The 23,694-nt window shown below is 42.4% G+C and overlaps 1 protein-coding gene across 2 annotated transcripts in view; it reads right to left on the bottom strand.

The window, feature by feature from the left end:
* Klhl7 (kelch like family member 7) overlaps positions 1-19,489 on the bottom strand; it is a 61,012-nt gene extending 41,523 nt beyond the window's left edge. The window contains exon 1 of one of the 2 annotated variants that reach the window (XM_021163177.3): positions 19,216-19,489. In XM_021163177.3, coding sequence (XP_021018836.1) covers positions 19,216-19,335 — 120 coding nt within the window. In that variant the 5' untranslated portion in view covers positions 19,336-19,489. Of the gene's footprint in view, positions 1-18,802; positions 19,013-19,215 lie in introns of those variants that run through there. The other variant, XM_029477286.2, reaches the window with a different exon arrangement.
* Positions 19,490-23,694: the final 4,205 nt, after the last annotated feature.

The following is a 23,694-nucleotide window of genomic DNA, read 5'->3' as shown; positions in this document are numbered from 1 at the left end:
AAGTCTTTATTTCTTCCTTGATCAAGGTATCATTGAGTAGAGTGTTGTTCAGTTTCCATGTGAATATTGGCTTTCTATTATGCTGTTATTGAAGATCAGCCTTAGTTCGTGGTGATCTGATAGGATGCATGGGATAATTTCAATAATTTTGAATCTGTTGAGGCCTGTTTTGTGACCAATTATATGGTCAATTTTGGAGGAGATACCATGAGGTGCTAAGAAGGCGGTATATCCTTTTGTTTTAGGATAAAATGTTCTGTAGATATCTGTTAACTCCATTTGTTTCATAACTTCTGTTAGTTTCCATGTGTCTCTATTTAGTTTTTGTTTCCAGGATCTGTCCATTGATGAGAGTAGTGTGTTGAAGTCTCCCACTATAATTGTGTGAGGTGCAATGTGTGTTTTGAGCTTTACTAACGTTTCTTTAATGAATGTGGCTGCCCTTCCATTAGGATCATAGATATTCAGGAGTGAGAGTTCATCCTGGTAGACTTTGATGAGTATGAAGTGCCCCTCCTTGTCTTTTTTGATAACTTTGGGTTGGAAGTCAATTTTATTTGATATTAGAATGGCTACTCCAGCTTGTTTCTTTGGACAATTTGCTTGGAAAATTGTTTTCCAGCCTTTCACTCTGAGGTAGTGTCTGTCTTTTTTCCTGAGGTGGGTTTCCTGTAAGCAGCAAAGTGTTGAGTCCTGTTTGTGTAGCCAGTCTGTTAGTCTATGTCTTTTTATTGGGGCATTGAGTCCATTGATATTAAGAGAAATTAAAGAAAAGTAATTGTTGCTTCCTGTTATTTTTGTTGTTAAAGTTGGCATTCTGTTCTTGAGGCTGTCTTCTTTTAGGTTTGTTGAAGAATTACTTTCTTGCTTTTTCTAGGATGTAGTTTCCGTCCTTGTGTTGGTGTTTTCCCTTTATTATCCTTTGAAGGGCTGGATTCGTGGAAAGATATTGTGTAAATGTGGTTTTGTCATGGAATACTTTGGTTTCTCCATCTATGGTAATTGAGAGTTTTGCTGGGTATAGTAGCCTGGGCTGGCATTTGTGTTCCCTTAGGGTCTGTATAACATCTGTCCAGGATCTTCTGGCTTTCATAGTCTCTGGTGAGAAGTCTGGTGTAATTCTAATAGGTCTGCCTTTATATGTTACTTGACCTTTTTCCCTTACTGCTTTTAATATTCTATCTTTATTTAGTGCATTTGTTGTTCTGTTTATTATTTATCGGGAGGAATTTATTTTCTGGTCCAGTCTATTTGGAGTTCTATAGGCTTCTTGTACGTTGTCATCTCTTTCTTTAGGTTAGGGAAGTTTTCTTCTATAATTTTGTTGAAGATATTTGCTGGCCCTTTAAGTTGAAAATCTTTATTCTCATCTACTCCTATTATTTGTAGGTTTGGTCTTCTCATTGTGTCCTGGATTTCCTGGATGTTTTGAGTTAGGATCTTTTTGCATTTTGCTTCTTTTTTTTTTTTTTTTTTTTTTTTTTTTATTGCTGTGTCCATGTTTTCTATGGAAACTTTTGAACCTGAGATTCTCTATTCCATCTCTTGTATTCTGTTGCTGATGCTCGCATCTATGGTTCCTGATTTCTTTCCTAGGGTTTCTATCTCCAGAGTTGTCTCCCTTTAGATTTTCTTTATTGTTTCTACTTCCCTTTTTAGATCTTGGATGGTTTTGTTCAATTTCATCACCTTTTGGTTTTGTTTTCCTGTAATTCTTTAAGGGATTTTTGTGCTTCCTCTTCAAGGCCTTCTACCTGTTTAGCCGTGTTCTCCTGTATTTCTTTAAGTGAGTTATTAATTTCCTTCTTAAAATCCTCTACCAGCATCATAAGATACGATTTTAAAACCAAATCTTGCTTTTCCAGTGTGTTGGGGTATCCAGGACTCACTGAGGTGGGAGTGCTGGGTTCTGATGATGGTGAGCGGTCTTGGTTTCTGTTAGTAAGATTCTTATGTTTGCCTTTCACCATCTGATAATCTCTGGAGTTAGTTGTTTTAGCTGTCTCTGGCTGGAGCTTGTTCCTCCTGTGATTCTTGTAGCCTCTGTCAGCACTCCTGGGAGTCCAATTCTCTCCTGAGTCTCAGTGGTCAGAGTACTCTCTCTGCAGGCCACTTCTCTCATGGGGAAGGAGCACAGATGTCTGGAGCTCAAATCTGCTTCGGGACTGAAGATGAAGGCCCAAAACGGGGCCTGTCCCAGAAGCTATGTTGCTTCTGCAGTCCGCAGGCTCTCCTGCATAGACTGGTCCCTTAGGGACCTGGGATACCGCCTCTGAATTTTTTAAAAGTCAATGAAACAGGTTGTAAGGCTGTTAAAAAGTTCTGAATTTTAGAAAGGACTGATTTGAACAGCCTATTGGAGTCTTAATTCCAGAATGGAACAAAAGGAAGTATGTTGTCTTGGGGAGGAGATTTTGCATTTGTTCCAACAAGAAAAGCTATCTTTTCCATCGCATGGTAGTTTGAATATGCTTGACCCAGGGAGTGGCACTATTTGGAGGTGTGACCTTGTTGGAATAGGTGTAGTTTGTAGGAAGAAGTGTGTCACTGTGGGTGTTGGCTTTAAGACCCTCATCCTAGCTGCCTGGAAGCCAGTTTTCTCCTGTTTGCCTTGGAAACAAGATGTAGAACTCTCAGATCCTCCCACACCATGCCTGCCTGGACACTGCCAAGCTCTGAACCTATAAACCTGAACCTGTAAAACTGAACCTCTGAACTTGTAAGCCAGCCCCAATTAAATGTTGTCCTTATAAGAGCTGCCTTGGTTATAGTTTCTGTTCATACTATTGTTTCACAGCAACAAAATCCTAAGACACACCCAAATTGTTAGAAATTCAAATTTGACAGGAGGAAACCCCTTGGAGATCTTGGCTGCAGACAAGAAGAAAGAAATCATCAAGACCAAGAAGGCATGTGATTTATATGCTGGCTCCTCTACATGGGAATAGCTCTGAGACTGACTGAGACTTAAATGTCCATATATTTCCATAAATCTTGTTGGCTACAGCATTCTCATGACTTATTATTACATGCCATCTTTTCATATGGCATGGATGGAGATTTATATTGAAGCTTGGTTATACACTCCAAACTAACTTAAGAAAGATATCTTTCACTGTCTCAAACAATAGAGCAGAGAACTATCTTTAACTGATATGTGCATAGTGTACATTCCATATGTGTGTTAATGTAGAAATGTATATTACTTGTGAAAGTTTATGTGTTTTCAGAGAAAAAGGACCAGATACCAATGAAGACAAAACAAGTAGCTCAGGTAATCCAGCCTCACATACTGCCTCAACTGCTGTTTCATCAAAACTTCCACTATTTATTAACTACCCAGTTCATGACAGTGTTTTAGCACAGCAGAAAGCAGACTGAAATAGTAACTTGGTTAAAATCCCCCTAAGACATTCTAGAGGGCTTAGTTTATTCTTTCATATTTATTATAACATTTCATCTGACCTATGTTATCTTCAGTTATGATATGAATTATGTTTGTTGTCTTAGTTTGAGTTTCACTGCTGTGAAGAGACACTATGACCACAACAACTCTTATAAAAACATTTAATTTAGTCTGGCTTACAGTTCAGAGGTATAGTCCGTTATCATTATGGTAGAAAACATAGTAGGCACACAGGCAGACACCGTGCTGAAGATGGAGCTGAGAGGTTTACATCTTGATCCACAGATAGCAGAAGGGGCCTAACTGTGTGTGTCATTGGGTGTAACTTGAGTATATATAACCTCAAAGCCTGCCTCCACAGTGAAACAATTCCTCCAACAAGGCTACACCTACTCTAACAAGGCCACACTTTCCAATAGTGCCATTTTCTACCATCCAAGCATTCAAACACAAGTGTATGAGGCATACCTATTCAAACCACTACAGTTGTTAAAATAAATTGCTACCTTAGTTACAGTTCACTGCTCTGAAGAGATACTATGACTAAAGCAACTTAGAGAAGAAAGCATTTATTGGGAGCTTGCTTACAGTTTCAGAGGATTAGTCCTTTAGTCCTTTATTTAAAAAGACAACAGCCAAGGCATGGGGCAGGCGGACAGAGATGGGACCTGGTGTGGGCTTTTGAAATCTCAGAGCTCACTCCCTTTGACACTACTCCTCCAACAAGGTCACACCCATTCCAACAAAACCATACAATTCATTCATTCATTCATTCATTCATTCATTTATGGGTTTTGGGTATTTTGGAGGTGTTTTTTTGGTTGATGTTGTTGTTTTTCCGTAGCCCTAGCTGTCCTGGAACTTGTTCTGTAGACCAGGCTGGCCTTGAACTCAGAGATCCACCTGCCTCTGCCTCCCAAGTACTGGAATTAAAGGGGCAACTACTTCCCAGAAAAGCTATACCTGGTAATCCTTTCCAAATAGTTCTACCAACAGGAAACCCAAGAATTCAAACATAAGCCTATGGAGACCATTATCTTTCAAACATTCCACTCCCTGGCCCCCATAGGCTTGTAGCACTATCATAATGCAAAATGAATTCAGTAGAACTTTAAAAGTCCCCACAGTCTTTCAGTTTTAAGACTGCTTAAAAGTCCAAAATCTCTTGGAGACTCAAGGTAATCTTTTAACTGTAACCTCCTGTAGAATCAAAAAGCAGATCATATACATCCAACATATAATGGCACAGAATAGTCAATTCTAAAAGCAAAGAAAGGCATAGTAAAGAAATACTGGATCAAAGTAAGTTTGAAAACCAGTAGGGTAAACTTCAAACCAGTATCTCTATGTCTGATGTCAAAGTATATATTAGATGCCTCTTCCCTTCCAGCTTTGCTGACTGCAGCATACTTCCCTCTTGTTCTACATCCTGTCTGCACCCCTACTTAGCCAGCATCCCCTGGCTCTGGCATCTCTGAGAGCTTTCTTAGGGGTCTTCAATGCAATCCGGTTCATCTTCATGGCTTCATACAATGGCCTCTCTGGGTCTCTATGCACAAACTCCCCCTGCCACCAGCCTAGCCTTCACAGCTTTCTTGAACTGCAGAAGAAGGTTCCACGCCACTTTCATGTATATGCCTTGAAAAAAACAGAACTAGGTGGCTGATCCTGCCCATTTCTTCTGCTTGCTAGGGACAGGAGTGGAATCCCCTCTTTAACTTACATTTGACTTGCTGATGGCTTCCGGGTTACAAGATTAACTGGGTGCAGCCTCACCTTAAGGGTACCAATTCCTGTATTCTATTTTGAATAAACTTTCTTTAAACTTCAAATCTCCTGGAGCACAAGACTTGGTTCCAGTAACAGACTCAATCCATAGTAAAATTGAAGACATAAATTTTAAAGCCTTTCAGCGAATCATGATAATTCCAAAACGCAAAGAAAAGTAAGGCAGTTAGCAAAAAGGCGGTTCCACTGGCTTGCTCCTGGTGACCTAGTAGCTGCTTACACAATCACCAGTTGCATAAAAGGTGTATGCCTGCACAGAAGGGCCCCAGCCAAGCCAGATCTCTCTTCCCTCTCTGCCTTCTCTCCTTGTCCTCTCTCATGCCTCCTTGTCTCCCCGCCTCTTTCTAAATGGCCTTTCATTCTCCTCTTCCCCAATCAACTTCTTACACTAGATCAATAAACCTCTTACATTGTATCTGCTGTGTAGTGTAATTTCTCAGGGGTACAACTTGGCACAGCCTGACAAGATTACACCCCCACCTCAATTTATCTTATGAAAGACTAGACTTGAACATGCATCCAATCTGAGTGATACAAATAGAAAGATAGGGAAAAACATAAAACTAGACTATATTAGAAGAAGAGAATTTTTAAGGGAAAAATAAGTCAGACCAAATGGTTCTGAAAGATAAAGAAATAGTTTAACTACCTGGGGGAAGGGAGGACAAGACACACTATTCTGTTATTTGTTAAAAGAAAGGGCAACATTATAGACCAAAAAAAAAGTTGAGAAAAGAAGAATTCTGTTGAAGACTAAACTTTTTCTCTCAGAAATAGAGCCTGGAACTACAGAGTTTTATAAGATTCTTTTTAAAGCTAAATAATTTTTCCTTCGAGCTAAAGCCCTTCCTTTAAAGGCTAAGGAGGAGTTTTTCCTGCATTATTAAGTACTTTAAAAGGCAATAATAGTGGGAAGACAGGAGTGGGATAGGCTACAGTGGAATGTATCTAAGAACTTATGGAAATAAGACTCTAGAACTCCTCAATTCTAAACATAGACCTCTTATAATTTCCAATGTGGAAAAACTCAATTTTAAAAAAGCAATGGAGGAACAACTATGAACAGATCAATCATCTGGAACCAAAATCAAAAGAGGTGTGTGTGTGTGCATGCATGCGCGCATACACACGTATACCTCATCAATGTCCCTTTTACCTACCAAATACAACACACAAGCAAGTAAGCTGGGGCTGCTTGAAATGCATTTGTGCTACAGAGGGGAAAAGGCACTAGAGACACTGCCCATTTTGTGTCAAATGAGTAAGAACATGCTTGCTGCTCCTTTGTTCAGAAAGTCTGGACAATTCAAATATCCAGGAAAGATAAAGTTTTAGGTGTACCCTCTAAAGGTGACACTTATCCCCATAGAACCACAGGCCTTAAAGACATCTGTTATATTCTCCAGCTACTACCAATTAAGAATGAAGAGGAAAAACTCCTTCAGGAAATAGATTTACAGATAGAGAAACTCCACAATGGGATAGGCTTAGAAGAGACACATGCAAGGTGCAGAAAAGTCAGGAGATTCAAGGTCACAATCTGCTTTGCACAACCACTGGCTGCAAACGGGTAGGTAACTTCTCCCATGAAGGAGGGAAGCTCTGTCACTCAAGAGAACTTGGGACCCTTCAGCCACACAAGGTCCATACAAACAAACACTGAACCTTAAATATGCAGAATGAACATCAGACAAAGAAAAGAAATCCAAGGTACTCAGTCTATTTGGCAAATTTCTAACATTTTGCACAAGAAGAAAGAATGAACCATATGCTAGAGAAGCAGCAGTGTACACAGACAAACATCTCCACTTTAAGAGATAAATGGTTCCCCTGGAGGGATAATTCCTCCCATCTGGATTTTGTCTGACACCCTAAAGACCAAAGATTGGGGGTGGGGTGGGGGTGCACGCAACCTGTCGTAGCCAAAGCTAAGACTTTTTTCCTTTGAAAATTATCTGTGCTGAGCCAGGTGTGGTAGCACACATCTTTAATTCCAGAGGCAGGGGAATCTCTGAGTTTGAGGTCAGCCTGGATTACAGATCAATTGCCAGGACAGCCAGGGCTACACAGAGAAACCCTGTCTTGAAAACAAACAAAATATGATCTGTTCTATCAAGCAATGTTTTACATTTTACTTTGTATTTATTCTCTCTCATTGTGCAAAGTTATAATATGATAGATGAATTCAACATGCCCTTTTTTCTTTTGAATGAAGTGAAAATCAAAATACGTTCTCTTTCAATTCCCTCAGACCTTTTACCTCTGCTTCCAATATTAATGTGTGCATGTACATACACACAGACAGAGAAAGAGAGAGAAATAGAACATTCCAGTAGATTTATAGTTTCTTTTTAAAGCAACAGAATCTATTCTCAAAGGGTCTTAATCTCATTTGGGAAGAAAGAGGAAGGGACCAGGGAGGGGTAGAGGGAGACAAAGGGTATTGTGGAGGGGCCTGGTGCTGTTCTTGTGAACCAACCCCCTAATGAGTAAAGGAGCCAATCCCCTAATTGTGGGAAGCCACATGTGCCGTTGCAGAGTGGCGCAGGCTTCTACTGGCCACCATGCATAAGTTTGAGCAAACGACCAATGCTTACTTATGCAGTAAAGTTTTTCACCAAAACATGCCCGGGCATGATAATGAGGCTCTGCAAAGTACTGAGAGAATAACCAATCAGATGTGAGACATGCAAATGAATTATGATAATGAGGTACTGAGAGAATAACCAATCAGATGTGAGACATGCAAATGAGGTATGTTAATGAGGTTCTGTGAGATACTGAGAGAAAGTAGCCAATCAGATGAGGAACATGCAAATGAGGTATAGTGCATAACCAATCCGGATGTGAGACATGCCTCTCCTAGGCCTATATAAGCAGCACCAGTTCTGGGCTCGGGGTCTCTTCGCCTCTACAATCAAGCTCTCCCAATAAACATATGCAGAAGGATCCTGTTGCAGCATTGTGTTCTTGCTGGTCAAGTTGGACGAGCGCAAGACCTAATGAGTAAAGGAGCCAATCACTGGGTGAATAGGCGGGACTTCTGGGTTGACAGAGGAAGAGAGGAAGCAGAAGGGGGTTGGGTCCATTTTGAAATGGGACAGCAGGGGGGTAAGCTGTGACTGCTAGAGTTTCCCAGTATCATGGAGGATCTGCAATGATTCGCCACAGGAGGAATCAGATTTTGATAGGGCTCACGAGATTAGGTTTTAGTTGTTGCACCCAGAGATTGAGTTACCACTGTTTCTGAACTAAGTTGGTGTTGCGTTTTCCTTCATGAGACAGCTCATCTGGGTTCAAGAGAGAAAGGTACAGGTGGCAAAGCGTGGGTTTGCCTGATATGCACCACAAAGGCTGTGGGGTATGTGAAACACAAGGTTGGCATGGCAACGACCTGCCAATGGGTACCTAGCGAGCTGGGTGGAGAGACTGAGGAGTTCTGAGTCAGTCTCCACGAGATAAAACAGGTCAGCCAATGGCCGCCAGTGCATGGCCAGCCAGGCGCCAGGGCAGAGTTGGAGGCACAAGCACGGGAACATGTCTGTCCACCTTTTTAAGTATTTCTCACAACAGAAGGGGGATAATGTGTAGGGATAGGAGTAGGTGAATACAACCAAAGAACACTATATGCGTGGAGAAGAATGTAAGAATGAAATCCATGGGCTGGAGAGATGACTCAGTGGTTAAGAGCACTGACTGCTCTTCCAGAGGTCCTGAGTTCAGTTCCTAGCAACCACATGGTGGCTCACAACCATCTGTAATGGGATCCCACACTCTCTTCTGGAATGTCTTAAGACAACGACAGAGTACTTACATAAAAAAGTAAATCTTAAAAAAAAAAAAAAGTTTAAAAAATTTTATACAATATGTGCTGATGTTGATTTCCTATAAGGAAAAAGATCTAATTTCATGTAATTTTATCTTGTTTTTTACTGTCTCTCTACCTAGCCCTGGTTCTCCTGGAGAGAAAGCATACAACATGTAAGAACCTGTTGACTTGGCTGACCTGGAACTCACAAAGATTTGCCTGCCTCTAGCTCCAGAATGCTGGGATTAAAAGTATGTGCCACCACACCTGGGTCACTTAACTTCTATAGAATGGTTTCTCTGTTGCCAGAATGAATAGCATTTAGACTGTAGGAGGGAGGCAGGATATTTTTAGCCAAGTTTACACTAAAATTGAAGCAGAAAGACTTGCAATTCGGCCAGAAAAGCCCGTGTAAAGTTGGAGGCCAAGAAGACCTGGTTTCTGAAAAGTTAGAGCTATTGCTAAGAAGCAATTGGAAACTTAGCATCAGGACAACAGGAAAGATGCCTTAAGAGGGTCTCAAGGACTGGCCAAGCTCCAACCACTCCAGGCTCAAAGATCTGGGTGTATTAAAGTCACTTGAATGACTTCCTCTTAAGGAAAGAGAACCTGTAAGACACCCTGCTCCCAAAGGGCTTCCTAGGAAGTTGGTTTCCTCAAGATTCATTTCACTGTGCTCAATCACTCAAAAATCATGGCAGTTTTAGTCTGTAAGTGCCTGGTTACTGTTTCAAGCTGCAGTTGGTGGCAGAGCCTAGTGCTGTGGTAATACTGTTTTTATAGGCAGGACATGATAGATCTGCGGAACCTATGAGGACAACAATGCAATGATTAAAGTCTGGTGGCTAAGTCTGGTAGGTCTCCTTTCTTCCTCTCCCATGCTGCTTTTACCAGGACTTAATCCCTGGCTCAGCAGCACTTGAGGGCTCTGTTACTTATTAAGTCCCCATAGCTCCTCCATCCATCTCCCAGTGAACTGTTCCCTGGACTCAGTGTAAGTGTTTCTGCTTGGATAAAAGGGCATCCTATGACAAGGGGGGCCCAGGAACCACACAGCTCTCAGGTGGAAGTGTCCCAGTGGAAGGGCATCCTGAGACACAGAAGCTCAGGAACCTTACAGCTCTGAGAGCAGAAGCATTGCCGCTCCCAGGGAAGGGTGTCCTCAGCTGAGCTGAGCAGCCTGGGAGCCTCAGCCCTGCTCCTTCTCTTCCCTTCTTCCCTTCTTCTCTTTATTGACTCTTCTTGGCTTCTTTCTACAAGAGAGTCACACCAGGCAGAAAATTCACGAAAGAGGTTTATTGGAGGGTCCACGGTGTGGAAGGATGAATCCAGGGATGGCTGCCCTCTGCTCCTGGGAGTAGTCAGCAGGAAACTGGACAAGGGGACAATACTTATATAGGAATTCTGAGGGATGGAGCTTCTCACGGCAGAGATTGGAGTGATTTCCAGAGTGAAGATTGGAGTTTTCAAGTCGTGAGCTTGGGGTAGCTTAGGGATTTTTTTTCACCCCCTTTTCCCTGCATCAGGCCTTGGTTATGATGGGAAGTCCTTCCTGGCTACAGCTGGCTTTTGCAGAGGTGCCATCTCTGGTGGAACTACTGGGGGCTGAGGAGGAGGCTGGAGAGCTGCCACTGTGGACAGCTCCTGCGATGGTGTTTCAGGAAAGCTGAAGGAGGAAGTTCTCATCTGCGGACAGCTACTCATGCTGGAAGTAGGCTGAGGCAGGAAAGGCAATGAGCCACCATGGACAGCTCCCACAGAGCCTGCGAGGGCTGCAGACTGAGATGATGATGTGGTACTGTCATAGAACAAAAGCTGCCATTTTGGACAGCTCCTGTAGGACATTTTACCTCTGTGGCCTTAGGCTGGGGCCGGAAGGAGGGATCTGCCATCACTTTGACAGCTTTTGTGATGTGTTGCTCAGGGACTTCACTCAGTCCCAGCATCAAGCCTCACCCATGATGCTGGCAGTAAGCCCACCCTCACCCACCCATGCCACCTGCACCAGACCTTCCCTTAGCAACTAGTCACCATTACTATTAGTACATCTTGGTCTCGCTTCCTGACATCTATCCAGAGATCTCACCTAACTAAGCTCATACACAACCACCTCATCCCCAATGACCTCTCGATAGCCAGGGAGTTAGAAACACTCATTCCAGCCTCCCCACTCACAAATCAACACCAAGCATCTTAGGGTGCTGAGCAGCTCTGTATTCCTACATAATCTGAAACCTGCCGGAACTCCACTCAACAACTGAACTAGAAGTATCAAACATATAATCAACAACCCTAACTCTAGATGCCCAAGTCTCAGCAAACACCAAAATCACCAATCCTACAGTAATAATCCCCAAAGAGAACCCAGATAAATCTCAAGACAGAACTGAAAAGAACAATTATAAACACTGTCTAAGAGTATAAGCGGGGAAACAAACAGCTGAATGAATGTAAAGAGGGCAGGAATAAACTTATCATTTAGCCTGAGGCAATACAAACAACTGACTGAAATAATGATACAAATATAAATATACTTGAGGTATAAATATATATAATATGTGAATATAAATATGTTGGGATATAAAGAGTGAATTCAACAAAGAATCTGAAATACTGAAGAAAACAAAGGCTTAAGTTAAGATGGAAAAAAAAAATTTCAACAGCCTGTCAGAAAATTCAGAGGAAAGCAAAATCAACATGTAGCTCACGTAGATGACAGACTGTCTGGACATGCAGACAAGGTAGACTATTGCCCACTAAACTATATATAGAAGATGATTGTGTAAAAAAAAAAACAAAAACAAAAACAAAAACAAAAACAAAACAACAAAACCCCCCAAGAAATAAATATGAAGAAACTTTGAACGTCATGAAAGACTCGATATATGAATCATGGGCACAGACAAATGAGAACAACTCCAGATCACAGATACAGAATAGACCTTCAAATAACTCCCCAAAACTAAAGGGGAGGCTGATTTAGATACAAGAGGTACAGTCTACCCCGGCTTCCTGTTCTCCTTCCCTTCCCCTCTCCTTCCTGCAAGTAGCTGAAACTAAAATTGATCTGTTTTCTTTCTGCGGCCATGCCTTCCCTACCGTAACGGACTCTATTCCTCTGGAACCATCAGCTTAAACTAAAATTTTTCGGGCTGGAGAGACCACTCGGCCGTTAAGAGCACTGACTGTTCTCACAGAGGTCCTGAGTTCAATTCCCAGCAACCACATGGTGGCTCACAACCATCCATAAAAAGATCTGGTGCCCTCTTCTGGTGTGTCTGAAGACAGCAACAGTGTACTCACATATATAAATAAATTAATCTTAAGAACAAAAACCTTCTCATCAAATTGCTTTTATCATGGCATGTTAGATTTAATACCTGCTTAACATCAGGAAACTGATGACCCATACTGTAAACTTGGCCAAGAACCAGTAACTAGAAAAAAGTACTCCTAGCCTTTTGTTAAAGTGACCTAGTACATCTAAGTGCCTCCTAAGTGCTTGTTTCTAGCCCGAGACGAGTCCAGAGCTCACCTCCTCACAGAAGCTTCTCTTGCCAGTGGATGGGAGTTAATACACAAGACCGAAAAGGACCAAAGTGCAGGGATGAAGTCACTGTGGAGGACTCATCCCCTACCCACACACCGACCTCGGAGCACAACAGGCAGTAGCACTCACGACCTCTCAACAACTCTAGATGTTACCCAAAGCTGCACTCCTTCCTCTGTGAGCTGCTGCATGGATGCCAGGGAACAGTCAGGTGTCTTCAGGGGTAGGTGCCCTGATTTAGTTAGCCTTACAGCAAGTCCAATCAGTGTTGTCCTGCAAGTTTTATGTTGGCGAGAAGCTGATATAGGGAAGGGGGCACAAGAGAATCTGGAGTTGGAGGGGAGAGTGAAGAATTGATTTGATCAAATAAAATGTGCTCATGTAAAAAAACTAAACTAAAAAAAGCTCTTTACAAAACACAACACAGGAAACTCCAGAATCATAGTCATTTTTGTAATCCCTGAGCGGTGTGCCTCAAATGCGATCAAATCAGAGACTGGCCCCTCCTTTCCATCCCAGCCTACCCCACAGCTGCAGAAGGAAGTCCTACAGGAGCTGCTGAAATGGTGGTTCCTGTCAAAGCTAAGGCACCACAACACCTTCAGCCTATAGCTGTTACAGGAGCTGTCCACGGTGGCAGACCTCCTCTCCAACCTCAGCAGGACCTAGCTCACAGGAGCTGTCCACAGTGGTGCTTCTCTTTTCTTGCATCAACGGGAGCTGTTCCTCAGGAGCTGACTTTCCTACCTCAGCATACAGTCCTCATAAAATGCCACTGCAGAAGCTGACCAACAGGAGCTATCACAGGCACCACCTCCTCTCCAGCCTCCCCAAGCAGCTCCACAGATATGGTGCCTCAGCCAAAGCCACCTGCAGCCAGGACTTTCCAGCCTAACCCATGGGCCTAATGCAAAGGGAAGGGGTAAAAAAACTGCCACCGATCCCTGAGCTTCCCACAAAACTCCACCAATCCCTGAGCTTCCTAAACTCAGTACTTGAAATCCCACCAATCCTCTATCTGGAGATCTCTTGCCCTAAAAAGCTCCACCTCCTATGAAATCCTATATAAGCCCCGCCTTTTCTGTTTGTTTTGTTTGTGTTTTTTGAGACAAGGGTTTCTCTGTGTAGCCCTGGCTGTCCTGGAACTCAGAAATTTGTGTGTCTCTGCCTCCCAAGTGCTGGGATTAAAGGCGTGACCCACCACGCCCCAGGCAAGCCCTGCCTTTTGTTCAGTTCCCTGCTGTGCACTCCTGGAAGCAGAGGGCAGCCATCCCTGGATTTCATCCCTCCAAGCCCTCCAATCATCAGATTTTACCAAATGAAGACTCAAGAGCCAGATGCTGTGGTGCAAGCCTGTGAGCTCAGAGGGGCCCAGCTGACCTTCCTAGTCCACAGATGTCCCAGAAGGAAAAGACTTTCTCCAGAATTCTCCACTGTTTTAAATACCTTCCGACTCTGTCCCTCCTTTCTGCTTATGTTCACTCCCTCTCAGCTGGTTGCTTGTTCTCTGTCCCTCTACCTAGGGTCACTTTACTCTTGGATTGAAGGGGTATGCTAGGGTGAAGCCACACAAGTACTTGTTTACAATAAACAAAGTTCTTGGGTTAACAGTCTGTCTTAGGGCTAAGCCATACCACAAGGTTTGGCCAGTTCATAATCTTGGGGTTCACAATGTGTTCAAATATCCTGCAACACTCCAAGAAATCTCTTTTATGAGACTTGCTGCCTGGAGTAACTGTCTCATTGGAAGAAGCCAAGGAGCAATAAAGAGAAGAGAAGGATGGCAGAAGTGGAGTGGGGCTGAGGCTCCTCAGCTCAGCTGGGGATGTCCTCTCCAAGGAGCTGCAAGACCTCTGCTGAGGTCAGAGCTGTGTGGTTCCTAGGCTCCTATGTCTAAGGATCCCCTTCCATTGGGACACTGTCCACCTCAGAGCTGTGTGGTTCCTGGGTGTCCAAGTCCCTGAGCAAAATCACTTATAATTGTAGCTAGCAAGCCTATCCAATTCTCAAATAGGCTTTGTGTTTCTCTCACAGAACTCCCAATAAGAGGTTTAACATACGGTTTTAAATGGTAAATATATTTGAACTCATTTCATGGTAAAAAAAAATGCAAATTATGATATTCTAAAGACATGCCCTTCAATAGAAACACATAGACATTAACATAAAAAGGTGCATTAACTATATATGAATAACAGTGACTATGATCCAGCCTTGTCAAGCCTTCTCATTATATTAGTTAATGAAATTAATCAAAACAAAAGATTAGGGAAATCAAGTGGCAATCTAATTAAATAAGATGCCATTGTTCACTCATTAGAAGAGCTAAAGTAACAAATGCCATCAATACCAAGCTGTGTGCATTTGGTACAATTATGTTGGAAAACTGGAGAGCTGTGTGCTAAAATCAAATGTGGTATCCTCTCTGTAATAACTCAGTAACTTCCCTCCTTGGCATTTGTCAATAAAAGCATAAACATATATACACCATTAAGACATAAAAAGCATTCAAAGCAGTACTCTTTTTTTAATGTTTTAGCACCACGTGAGATATTTCACAAATGCCTGTAGCTTCAGCTTCAGGGGATACCCCTAAAGGCACCTGCAGTCATGTGTACTATCTACTATCTACATGTACACAATACTCTTTAAAAAAAACAAAAGCTCTTTAAAAACAAATGAGTAGCTTAGTTGTATGAGTGAATTTTTATAAGAATGCCTGTCACATCCCCCGCAGTCTCAGTTGTTCTCTAACACAAGGCCGATTCCTTTCTGATTTTCATGGTGTACTATATAGTACCCAACAGGTGTTGAACAGATATTGGTAATGTCTTGGACTTCCAAAATCGAAAACTAAATAATTGTTTTCTTCATAATTACTAACCTTTGATTATTTTGTTATAGAAACAAAATAATGACCTCATAGCAGTACATAAAAGAAATGACCAAAATTGTGTTACCTAAATCCATAAACAAATTAGCAGGTAGGGTAGGGACTGGAATTGTGGTATGCTAATCTCCACCTGTTTGGAAATCTTAAAAGAATGTTTCAGGGTCTGTGCAGAGGGCTATTGTCACCCAAGCACTCATTTTCTTCATTGGCAATGCAATAAGGTTTAAATTGAAACAAAATATAACCCAAATTTGAGATACAAAGTATTTACCAAAGAACAAGAACACTTCTAAAACTCAAGCCTTTTCTTGGCTTGTGCTTCAACCTACCCCCATCAACTGCCCTTGTCAGTCATTCTTAGTTAAATCTTCCCTGTGTCATGAGCAACACTATATGAACAATAACTACTACAAAATGAAACTATACATCTTTTTTAAAAATGTGATTTTCATGAAAATGGCCCCCACAGACTCATAGAAGGTGGCACTGTTAGGTTTGGCCTTCCTGGAGGAAGTGTGTCACTGCTCAAGCCAGGCCCAGTATCTTTTTCTGCGGCCTGCTGATCCAGATTCAAAATTCTCAGCTACCTCTGAAATCTGTAAGCCAGCCCCAATTAATGTTTTCCTTTGTAAGGGTTGCCTTGGCCATGGTGTTTTGGGACTTTGGACTAGTAAAGCAGTTGAATGTTTTAAGGTCTTAATGAGCCATAATAGTAGGAACAGGGACAACAGTAGGTTAATGGGGTGGTGGGGCTGGCTCAAATGGTTCCAGAGAAGAATGTCAGTATGTGGGCTAAAGACGATGCTTTTGATATTTTGGTGAAGATTGTAGCTGCTTTCTACCCTGCTACATCCACTCCAGTAGTGACTCACATTACAGGTTTGGAAATCTGGAAGCAGTCCTGAGACAAAGAGTTTCAAGGAAACTCAGCCTCCTGGAACCTTGGCATTCCCATAGCTAGAATGCACCAGATTTTCCCTGCAATATTGTGGAGGGTCTTGCATGCTTTCTTACAGTATTTTACTGGATAAGAATTAGAAATCTCAGGGCAAGTTTAGCAAAGTATACTTAGAATCTTCAATACAGCCAGGTATAGCCGACTACATTGCATATTAGAAGCAAGTTGGTGAATTCTTCTGACAAATGGAGATTCCCTACAGATACTTAAAAGAACAGCCAAGTTACCTTCACATGCAAGAATTTACCAAGGCCTAGGAAATAGGGGGGTTGTGGTATTGCAGTATTCATGAGAAGGTCTGCTAGAGCAGAACCTCCAGGTGGTGGGCTTAACAATAGACTAGCTTTACACCTGGCTCCCTTCTTAAGAGGTAAATGTGGCCTGGTCTCCACCATCTTTTGATGTATGCATTCCTTTTGTTTTGTGTCACTGTAACTTAGCCTGTGTTCGCCTGGTTTCTTGTTAATCTTCTGTATAAAAAGTTTGATGCTTGATTTGACAAATTACACTCAGATTCAACATGCTCTCTCGTGTCGTCTCTGTTTGTCACCCACTTTCGCCAACTCCTTCACCCACCTGCAACCAGAGACCAGTTCCGCGCAGATAGGAGACCAAAAAAAGGGGATGGTCTGCGGCACTACCTTTGTCCAAAAATCTGCCTGAGCTAAAGTGGAAGGTAATAGATTAACAGCTTTGGCAGAGATTTCAAAATATCCTACTATTAACTGTGTGGTTATCAGAGCCACTTTTATATAGATCTATAATAAAAAGGAAGAAGATGAGCAAGGAAAATATATAAAATGTACAGTTTGAAGAGAAAAGGGGCACCAGTAAGTGTAATGGTCCTTGTGCTCAAGGAGATGAAAAGTTTAAAAAGCCTGATTCTAAATGTAATATAAGGAGTGGTGACCTCAGGGCAAGACTCCATCCAATGAATCTTTCAATTTGTGAAAAAGTTCAGGGCCAGACACAGTATTCCCCCCCTTAATCAATCCCAGCACTCAGGAGGCAGAGGCAGGCAGATCTCTGAGTTCAAGGCCATCCTAATCTATAGACCAAGTTCTAGGACAGACAAGATTAAGCAACCAAAGAAACTACAGTGAAAATGCTTTGAGTAAGAGGTCCATGTTCCGCCTTTAATCCCAGCACTTGAGAGGCAGAGGCTACACAGAGAAACCCTGTCTCCAGAAAAAAAAAAAAAAAAAAAAAGAGGTCCGTGTTCCAGCCCCAGCAAGCATCAGAACTTGGCAATAAAACCATAAAACAAAGAAAAATACACGAATCCATTAAGGTGATTAAAATGCTCTAGGAGTCTATAATAGCTCAACAAAACTAAACAACGTAAATCAGTACAAAATAGTACTATGCATCTTTGTTAAATGCAGGAATCCTCCAAGTTGATAAAAATGCTACAGGAGTCTGAAATACACCATAAGACAGATTAAATTAGCCACAGTAGAAGGGTCAGATCCCTGAGTGCTCACCAAATATCCATATTCTTCTTTGTAGTCAATAGCATAACCTTGATTTTTTCAATAACTCTCATAACTGTATTTCTATTTTAACAAAAAAGATGTCACAATATTCTAAAGCTAAGTCTAAGAAATATGAATTAATTTTAAAATCAAAGAACTAAATAACATGTTGGTTCAGACCATCTTCTCGTAACACCTGATGCTGTGACTTTGTTGCAGCCATCTAAGGAATGAGGTAATGCTTTACAAACCTCCAGCCCACAGATGCCACAGTTCAGGATAGTAGGAGTATACCAGAATGAGCTTAAACAAATTTAAGCACCAGTGAGTTCGATTTAATTACCACTAGAGGTACACATCAAAGACACTTGCAATCTCAAATCATCAATTCTGTAGATCTCAAAAAGGTTACACAAAAAGAACACGAATATGAAAAGAGATGCATTTTAATAAAGAAGCCAGTCATTCACAGCTATTTCAGCATAAAAACCAGAAAAGATATAGGCATTGAGAACATAGTATCTATCCACTGCAACCAGAGCAGTGTGCCAGCTTGTGAACAAAGAGAAGACTGCTGCGACCAGTGTTTGGCTTTAAGAAATCAGGAGTTGGTATCTTCCGAAATAAATCTTAAGATTCTTTTGCTGCCCATACTCACAGCAAAAGCGTCAGAAAGGCGAATTAGGTTTTTCAATCACTCAAGCTTATGCAGTGCTTCGTCCTCTTGAAAAACAGATTTCAGAGTCAATAAACTGACAAACATCCCCAGAATCCATATTGTGTTCTCTACCAAGTAAAACTCATGGAACCAAAAACCAACCAAGTGGTGTTCCCCTGCTTACCGGTCTATTGGAGGTTATAATCTAGTCAATTCAAACACCTATCGACCGTCTCCATCGTTAAGCCGTGCCTTTCATAACCCACCTTTCAACCAAATGCTGAGGTTTCTCCAATACACAGCAAAATCAGAGACAGCACAAAGAGATCCTCTTGGTTAACAGTGGCGCCAGAACCCTTAGAAAACTGCTATTTACTGGTGACTGGCGTCGCCCTAAATGACAGGTGATTTATCAACTCGTGCCACTTGGGTGACAGGGCGGCGGGGCGGGGAGCCTCCCTCCCAGAGCTCCAGATGACACCGCACGGCTCCAGGCCTCACGGGGAACTGGATGAGACCGGTTACACAACCGCCCCGGAGGCCCCCCGCCCGCCGCAGGAGTCCCCGTCCAGCGGGCCTCGGAAGCCCCGTGGCGGAGCAGGCCGTCAGCCAAGGCGCCGGCCCCGCCGCCAGCCTCCGCCGGGCCCCTGCCCACCGCACCGCCCCGCACCGCCCGCACCTGTTTCCTCATGTTGTTCATGACGCCCATGAACCCCGCCAGCAGCTTGGCTTCTTCGCGAGCCGCAAGTTTCTTCTCAGTTTTCTTCTTGCTACTCTTTTCCACGCCGGAGGTGGCCATCCTCTCTTTGCCCTCTGCGGGTTCGCGGCGACGGTTTGCCCGCCACACGCGGCAGTCTGGAGCACGGCTTCGGCGGCGGGGCGCGGAGAGCTGCGGGAGCGCCGAAGGAGGACGAGACGAAGCCAACTCGGCCACGGTTGCAAGCGAAGGGAGTCCCAAGCATGCGCACTGGGTCGGGCGGGGGGGGGGTGCGCTCTGAGGAGGGGGCGGGGCAGTGCGTCACAGCCACGCGACGCCCTAGCAACCGACTGCGTCGCGCGGTGCGGCGTTCTCACCAGTGGGTACCCCCCCACACACACACACACACACACACACACACAACCTGATCCAAGCTCGCGTGTGCTTTTCTTCTACCAAAGGCCGACTTCCCATGTTTAGATTTCGTGATGATCTATTTTGGATAATTGTGTGATAGAACAAACTAAGACGTCTCCCTATGGCGTAAGCTCCCTGAGAACAGGGTCAGTTCTTCACAGCCTTTTCAGACTGGGGCTCATTGTAGGCGCTCATTAACTATTACATGAAAATTGCATACTGCAAGGCAAAGGTTATTTAGGATAAGCACAAGAGTTACTTGTTTGAGATTCAGAAAGCAAAACCATTCTTCTATCGATTTCTCCTCTCCGTGACATGCCTGCCTGTTTAGTAGGCTGTCTTTCTCATTAAAACAGATCTAGTGGGTGGTGGTGGTGGTGGAGGCAGAGGGTGGTGGACCACTGAGAGAAACCCTGTCTGGAAAAAACAAAAAAACAAAAAACTAGAGATCAGGTGTCAGTTCCAGCCAACTTTATTGCGGTTTCCCCGGGGAGTTCTACTGGAATACAGAACTCAATCCTAGAACTCACAGAAACATGTTCATAATGAGTTTTTTATTTTGCTGTTTAGGAATAGACAGGACTGTCTGAAGTCGTTATTTCTAGTAATGAACTTTCTACATAACCTCAGTTTTCTACCTAGATGTATGAAGGACTAGACAAGTTTTATGTAAAATGATCTAGACTGCTGTTGATCTAAAACAATAACTGCTTAAAAGAAAATTAAATAAATTATTTTAAGCCGTATAGGGTCAGCAATGGCCTAAAAAGGGATTCAACATATCCTGGACAGTATGTTTCTTTATAAAAGAGATTAGATAAATATATCTATCTGCAGGAGGGGGGGGGAGTTAAGGCATTTACACTGGTGGGAGCATCAAGTTGGTGGACCACAGCACAGTGGGAAAATCCTTGTGGAGGTTTTAGACGTTATATATATATCGCCCCCTTTCAACATGTTTTATTTAAGATAACTTTTAAATTAAATATATTCTGATCATATTTTTCCTCTCCCTCAGCTCCTTCCAGATCTTCCTGTCCCTACTCACCCAACTTTTAAGTTGTTTGTCAAACAAACAAATCCAATACTGTAACACAGCCAAGAAAACATATAAAATGACACCCCAAAAGAAAAACAAACACCAAGTTGTAACTAAAGAAAAGTGCATGTGTGCTTGTGCATGCGAGTGTACACACACACACACACAAAGCTGGAGTCTATTATATGTTTGTCAACTACTCCTGAAAATGAGACCTTCTCTGGAGTGATTGGTATACACCAGTGTCACGCCATTAAACAAAACTGGTTTTCCCTCTCACAGCAGGTATAAATGACAGTTTAGTTCTTACCTTCATCCTAGTGGTTTTCATACATTCATGCATTCACTTTTTAAAAAATACAACAAAATAAAATATAAGATAAAACAAGACCCATTACTTTGAGATTGGACAAGGCAACCTAACAGAAGGAAGAAAACCCTTGAGAAGACACAAGAATAAGAGACCCACTTGTTCACAGACAGGAATTTAAACAACAACAAAAACCCACTAAGTTGAAAAGCCATACTATCTAAGCAGAGGACCTGGTGCAGACCCATGCAGACCTTGTGCATTCTGTGTCAGTCTCTGTGAGTTCCTGTGAGCTTTGCTCATACTAATTAGTGGTCCTTGTTTCCTTGGTGTCCTCCATCCCCTCTGGCTCTTGCGCTCTTTCTGTGCTCTTTTGCAGAGTTCCCTGAGCTCTGATGGAAGGGATTTGTTGGAGACATACTATTTAGAGCTGAGTGTTCCAAGGTCTCTCACTCTCATTGTAATGCCTGGGTCCCAATATTTGTTTCCATCTGCTTCAGGAGGAAGCTTCTCTGATGATGGCTGAACAAGGCACTAATTTATGAGTACAACAGAATTTTTTAGAGTAATAAATATTATTTGTATTTTATTACTACACTGTTTTCTCTTTTTTTTTTTCTAGACTAGTATTATTTGATTTTATCCTAGGTCCCTGGGCTATCTAGTCTCTGGTTCTTGGCCACCCAAATAGTATGGACCACCCAAGCAGAGTTGGTTGGTTACTCCAGAAGCTTCGTGCCATCATTACCCTAGCATAACTTGTAGGCAGTACACCATTGTAGATAAAGAGTTTGTTGCTGGTTTGGTGTTTATGTTTCTCTTTTGGTAGCGTGAAGAATACTTTCTGTACATAGCACAAAGGGGCAAAAGCTCTATGTAGGTTCCAGCTTGACATTCCCATGTTCAATGAGTTGTATGGATGCTGTCTTCAGCATTAGGGTCTTGCTGTCAGTTTGTGGAGAGCAGCCTGTCGTCTTGGTAACAGCCTGGGTTGGTCGGGGATTACAATAAGACCCCATTGGCCAACAGCTCAATGGGATGTAACCCAATCACGGTCCTGGAAGTTTAATTTGATGACAAGAGAAGGCCAGCTGAAACTCTGTGTCCCCTGTCATTTGGTGATTTCTTTTAGATTAACTTCATATGTGTATGTATTTTAGGAAGTTTCTGCACCCTTAACCTTAGGAAGGTAGAAGCCAAGGGTCGCTAAGCTTACATTCTGATTATGAGAATGTTAGAGCAGATACAAACATTGATGTAAATGGATAAACTGAGCCCAGGATTGTGTTGGCTCTCTTTACATCATTCCGTCCCTCCACATTCCCAGCAGCCATGCAGTCTGCAGGGTCTTTAGAGGAGATGCTGCTGCTCCAGAGAACTTTGGCACACATTTTGAAGCATTATGCTTTTTCTTGATTGATCAGTACAAACAATAGGGTAATAGAGAAAATAGCAAGTAAGGATCTGTTGTTACAAACCAGAAAGATGTGTTTCTGTTTACATGATTTTTTTTTAACTTAGGGATTCTCTAATGTCTGTTTACTTTAGCTAGTTGATAATTTGAGGACTTAAAAGTGGCGTGTTAACAGCCAAAATTACTTAGCAGAGAAATTGAGAAAACAAAATAAAACCATATACTTTATTAAATGAAGCAGAATGCTGGAGAATGAAAACCTGTTTCTAAACCTCTGGAGACACAAGAATCTATAATTCAAAGTCAGAAGTGAAGGCGATAAGATAGAGTGCTATTTCTAACAAGGCAAAAAGAAACAAGAAAAAAAGCACATATGATTCCCTCCTCCCATCAAGACCTGATTCTCTGACGTTGCTCTTCTCTTCTGTCTCAGTCTGTTCTATAAAATCTACTTTTTGAGGCCAGCGAGATGTCTCAGTGTTTAAGGAGACTTACAACCAAGACTGATGATCTGAGTTTGATCCCTGAAACTGCTGGGTGGACAGAAATGCACACACACACACACAGAGAGAGAGACAGAGAGAGAGACAGAGAGAGAGAGAGAGAGAGAGAGAGAGAGAGAGAGAGATATTGTCTATCATCTGTCTGTCTGTCTGTCTGTGGTGGTTTGAATAGGAATGCCCCCAATAGGTTCATATATTTTAATTCTTAGTTGTTAGGGAATGGTGCTATGATGCTACTTGACAGGGATTAGGAGGTGTGGCCTTGTTGGAAGAAGTATGTCACTGATGGTGAGCTTTGGGGTTTCAAATGCTCAAGCTAGGCCCACTAACTCTCTCATCCTGATGCCTGGATCTGAATATAGAACTCTCAGTTATCACGTCTACCTGGATGCTACTGTGATCCCCACCATGAGGATAATGGACTAAACTTCTGAAACTGTATGTAAGCCTAATTACATGCTTAAAAAGTAAAAAAATAAAAATAAAAAGAAATGAGTTGCCCTAGCCGTGGTATCTTTTCACAGCAATAGAACTAGTGACTAAGACATTAGCTATCTGTATACATCTATCTATATTAAAAATCAGCTCACCTTAGAAACACACAAATCCTTCTTTCCTCAAGGTCACACCTGAAAGAATGCTTGCCAAAAAATTGACCATAAAAAATTCAGACACAAGCTACTTTAATCAGCACAGAACTTTGATGGTCTATTGTAGGGCATGTGGGACCTACACTAAGTCATACGGCATACGGCAGGCATCAGAACCGGTGAGGGTA

This window comes from Mus caroli, unplaced genomic scaffold (genome assembly GCF_978045245.1).
Source record: "Mus caroli unplaced genomic scaffold, Mus_caroli_1 scaffold_4, whole genome shotgun sequence".
Taxonomy (NCBI): domain Eukaryota; kingdom Metazoa; phylum Chordata; class Mammalia; order Rodentia; family Muridae; genus Mus; species Mus caroli.
The sequence above is the reverse complement of the archived record's forward strand: the minus strand, read 5'-3'. Positions and strand labels throughout refer to the sequence as shown.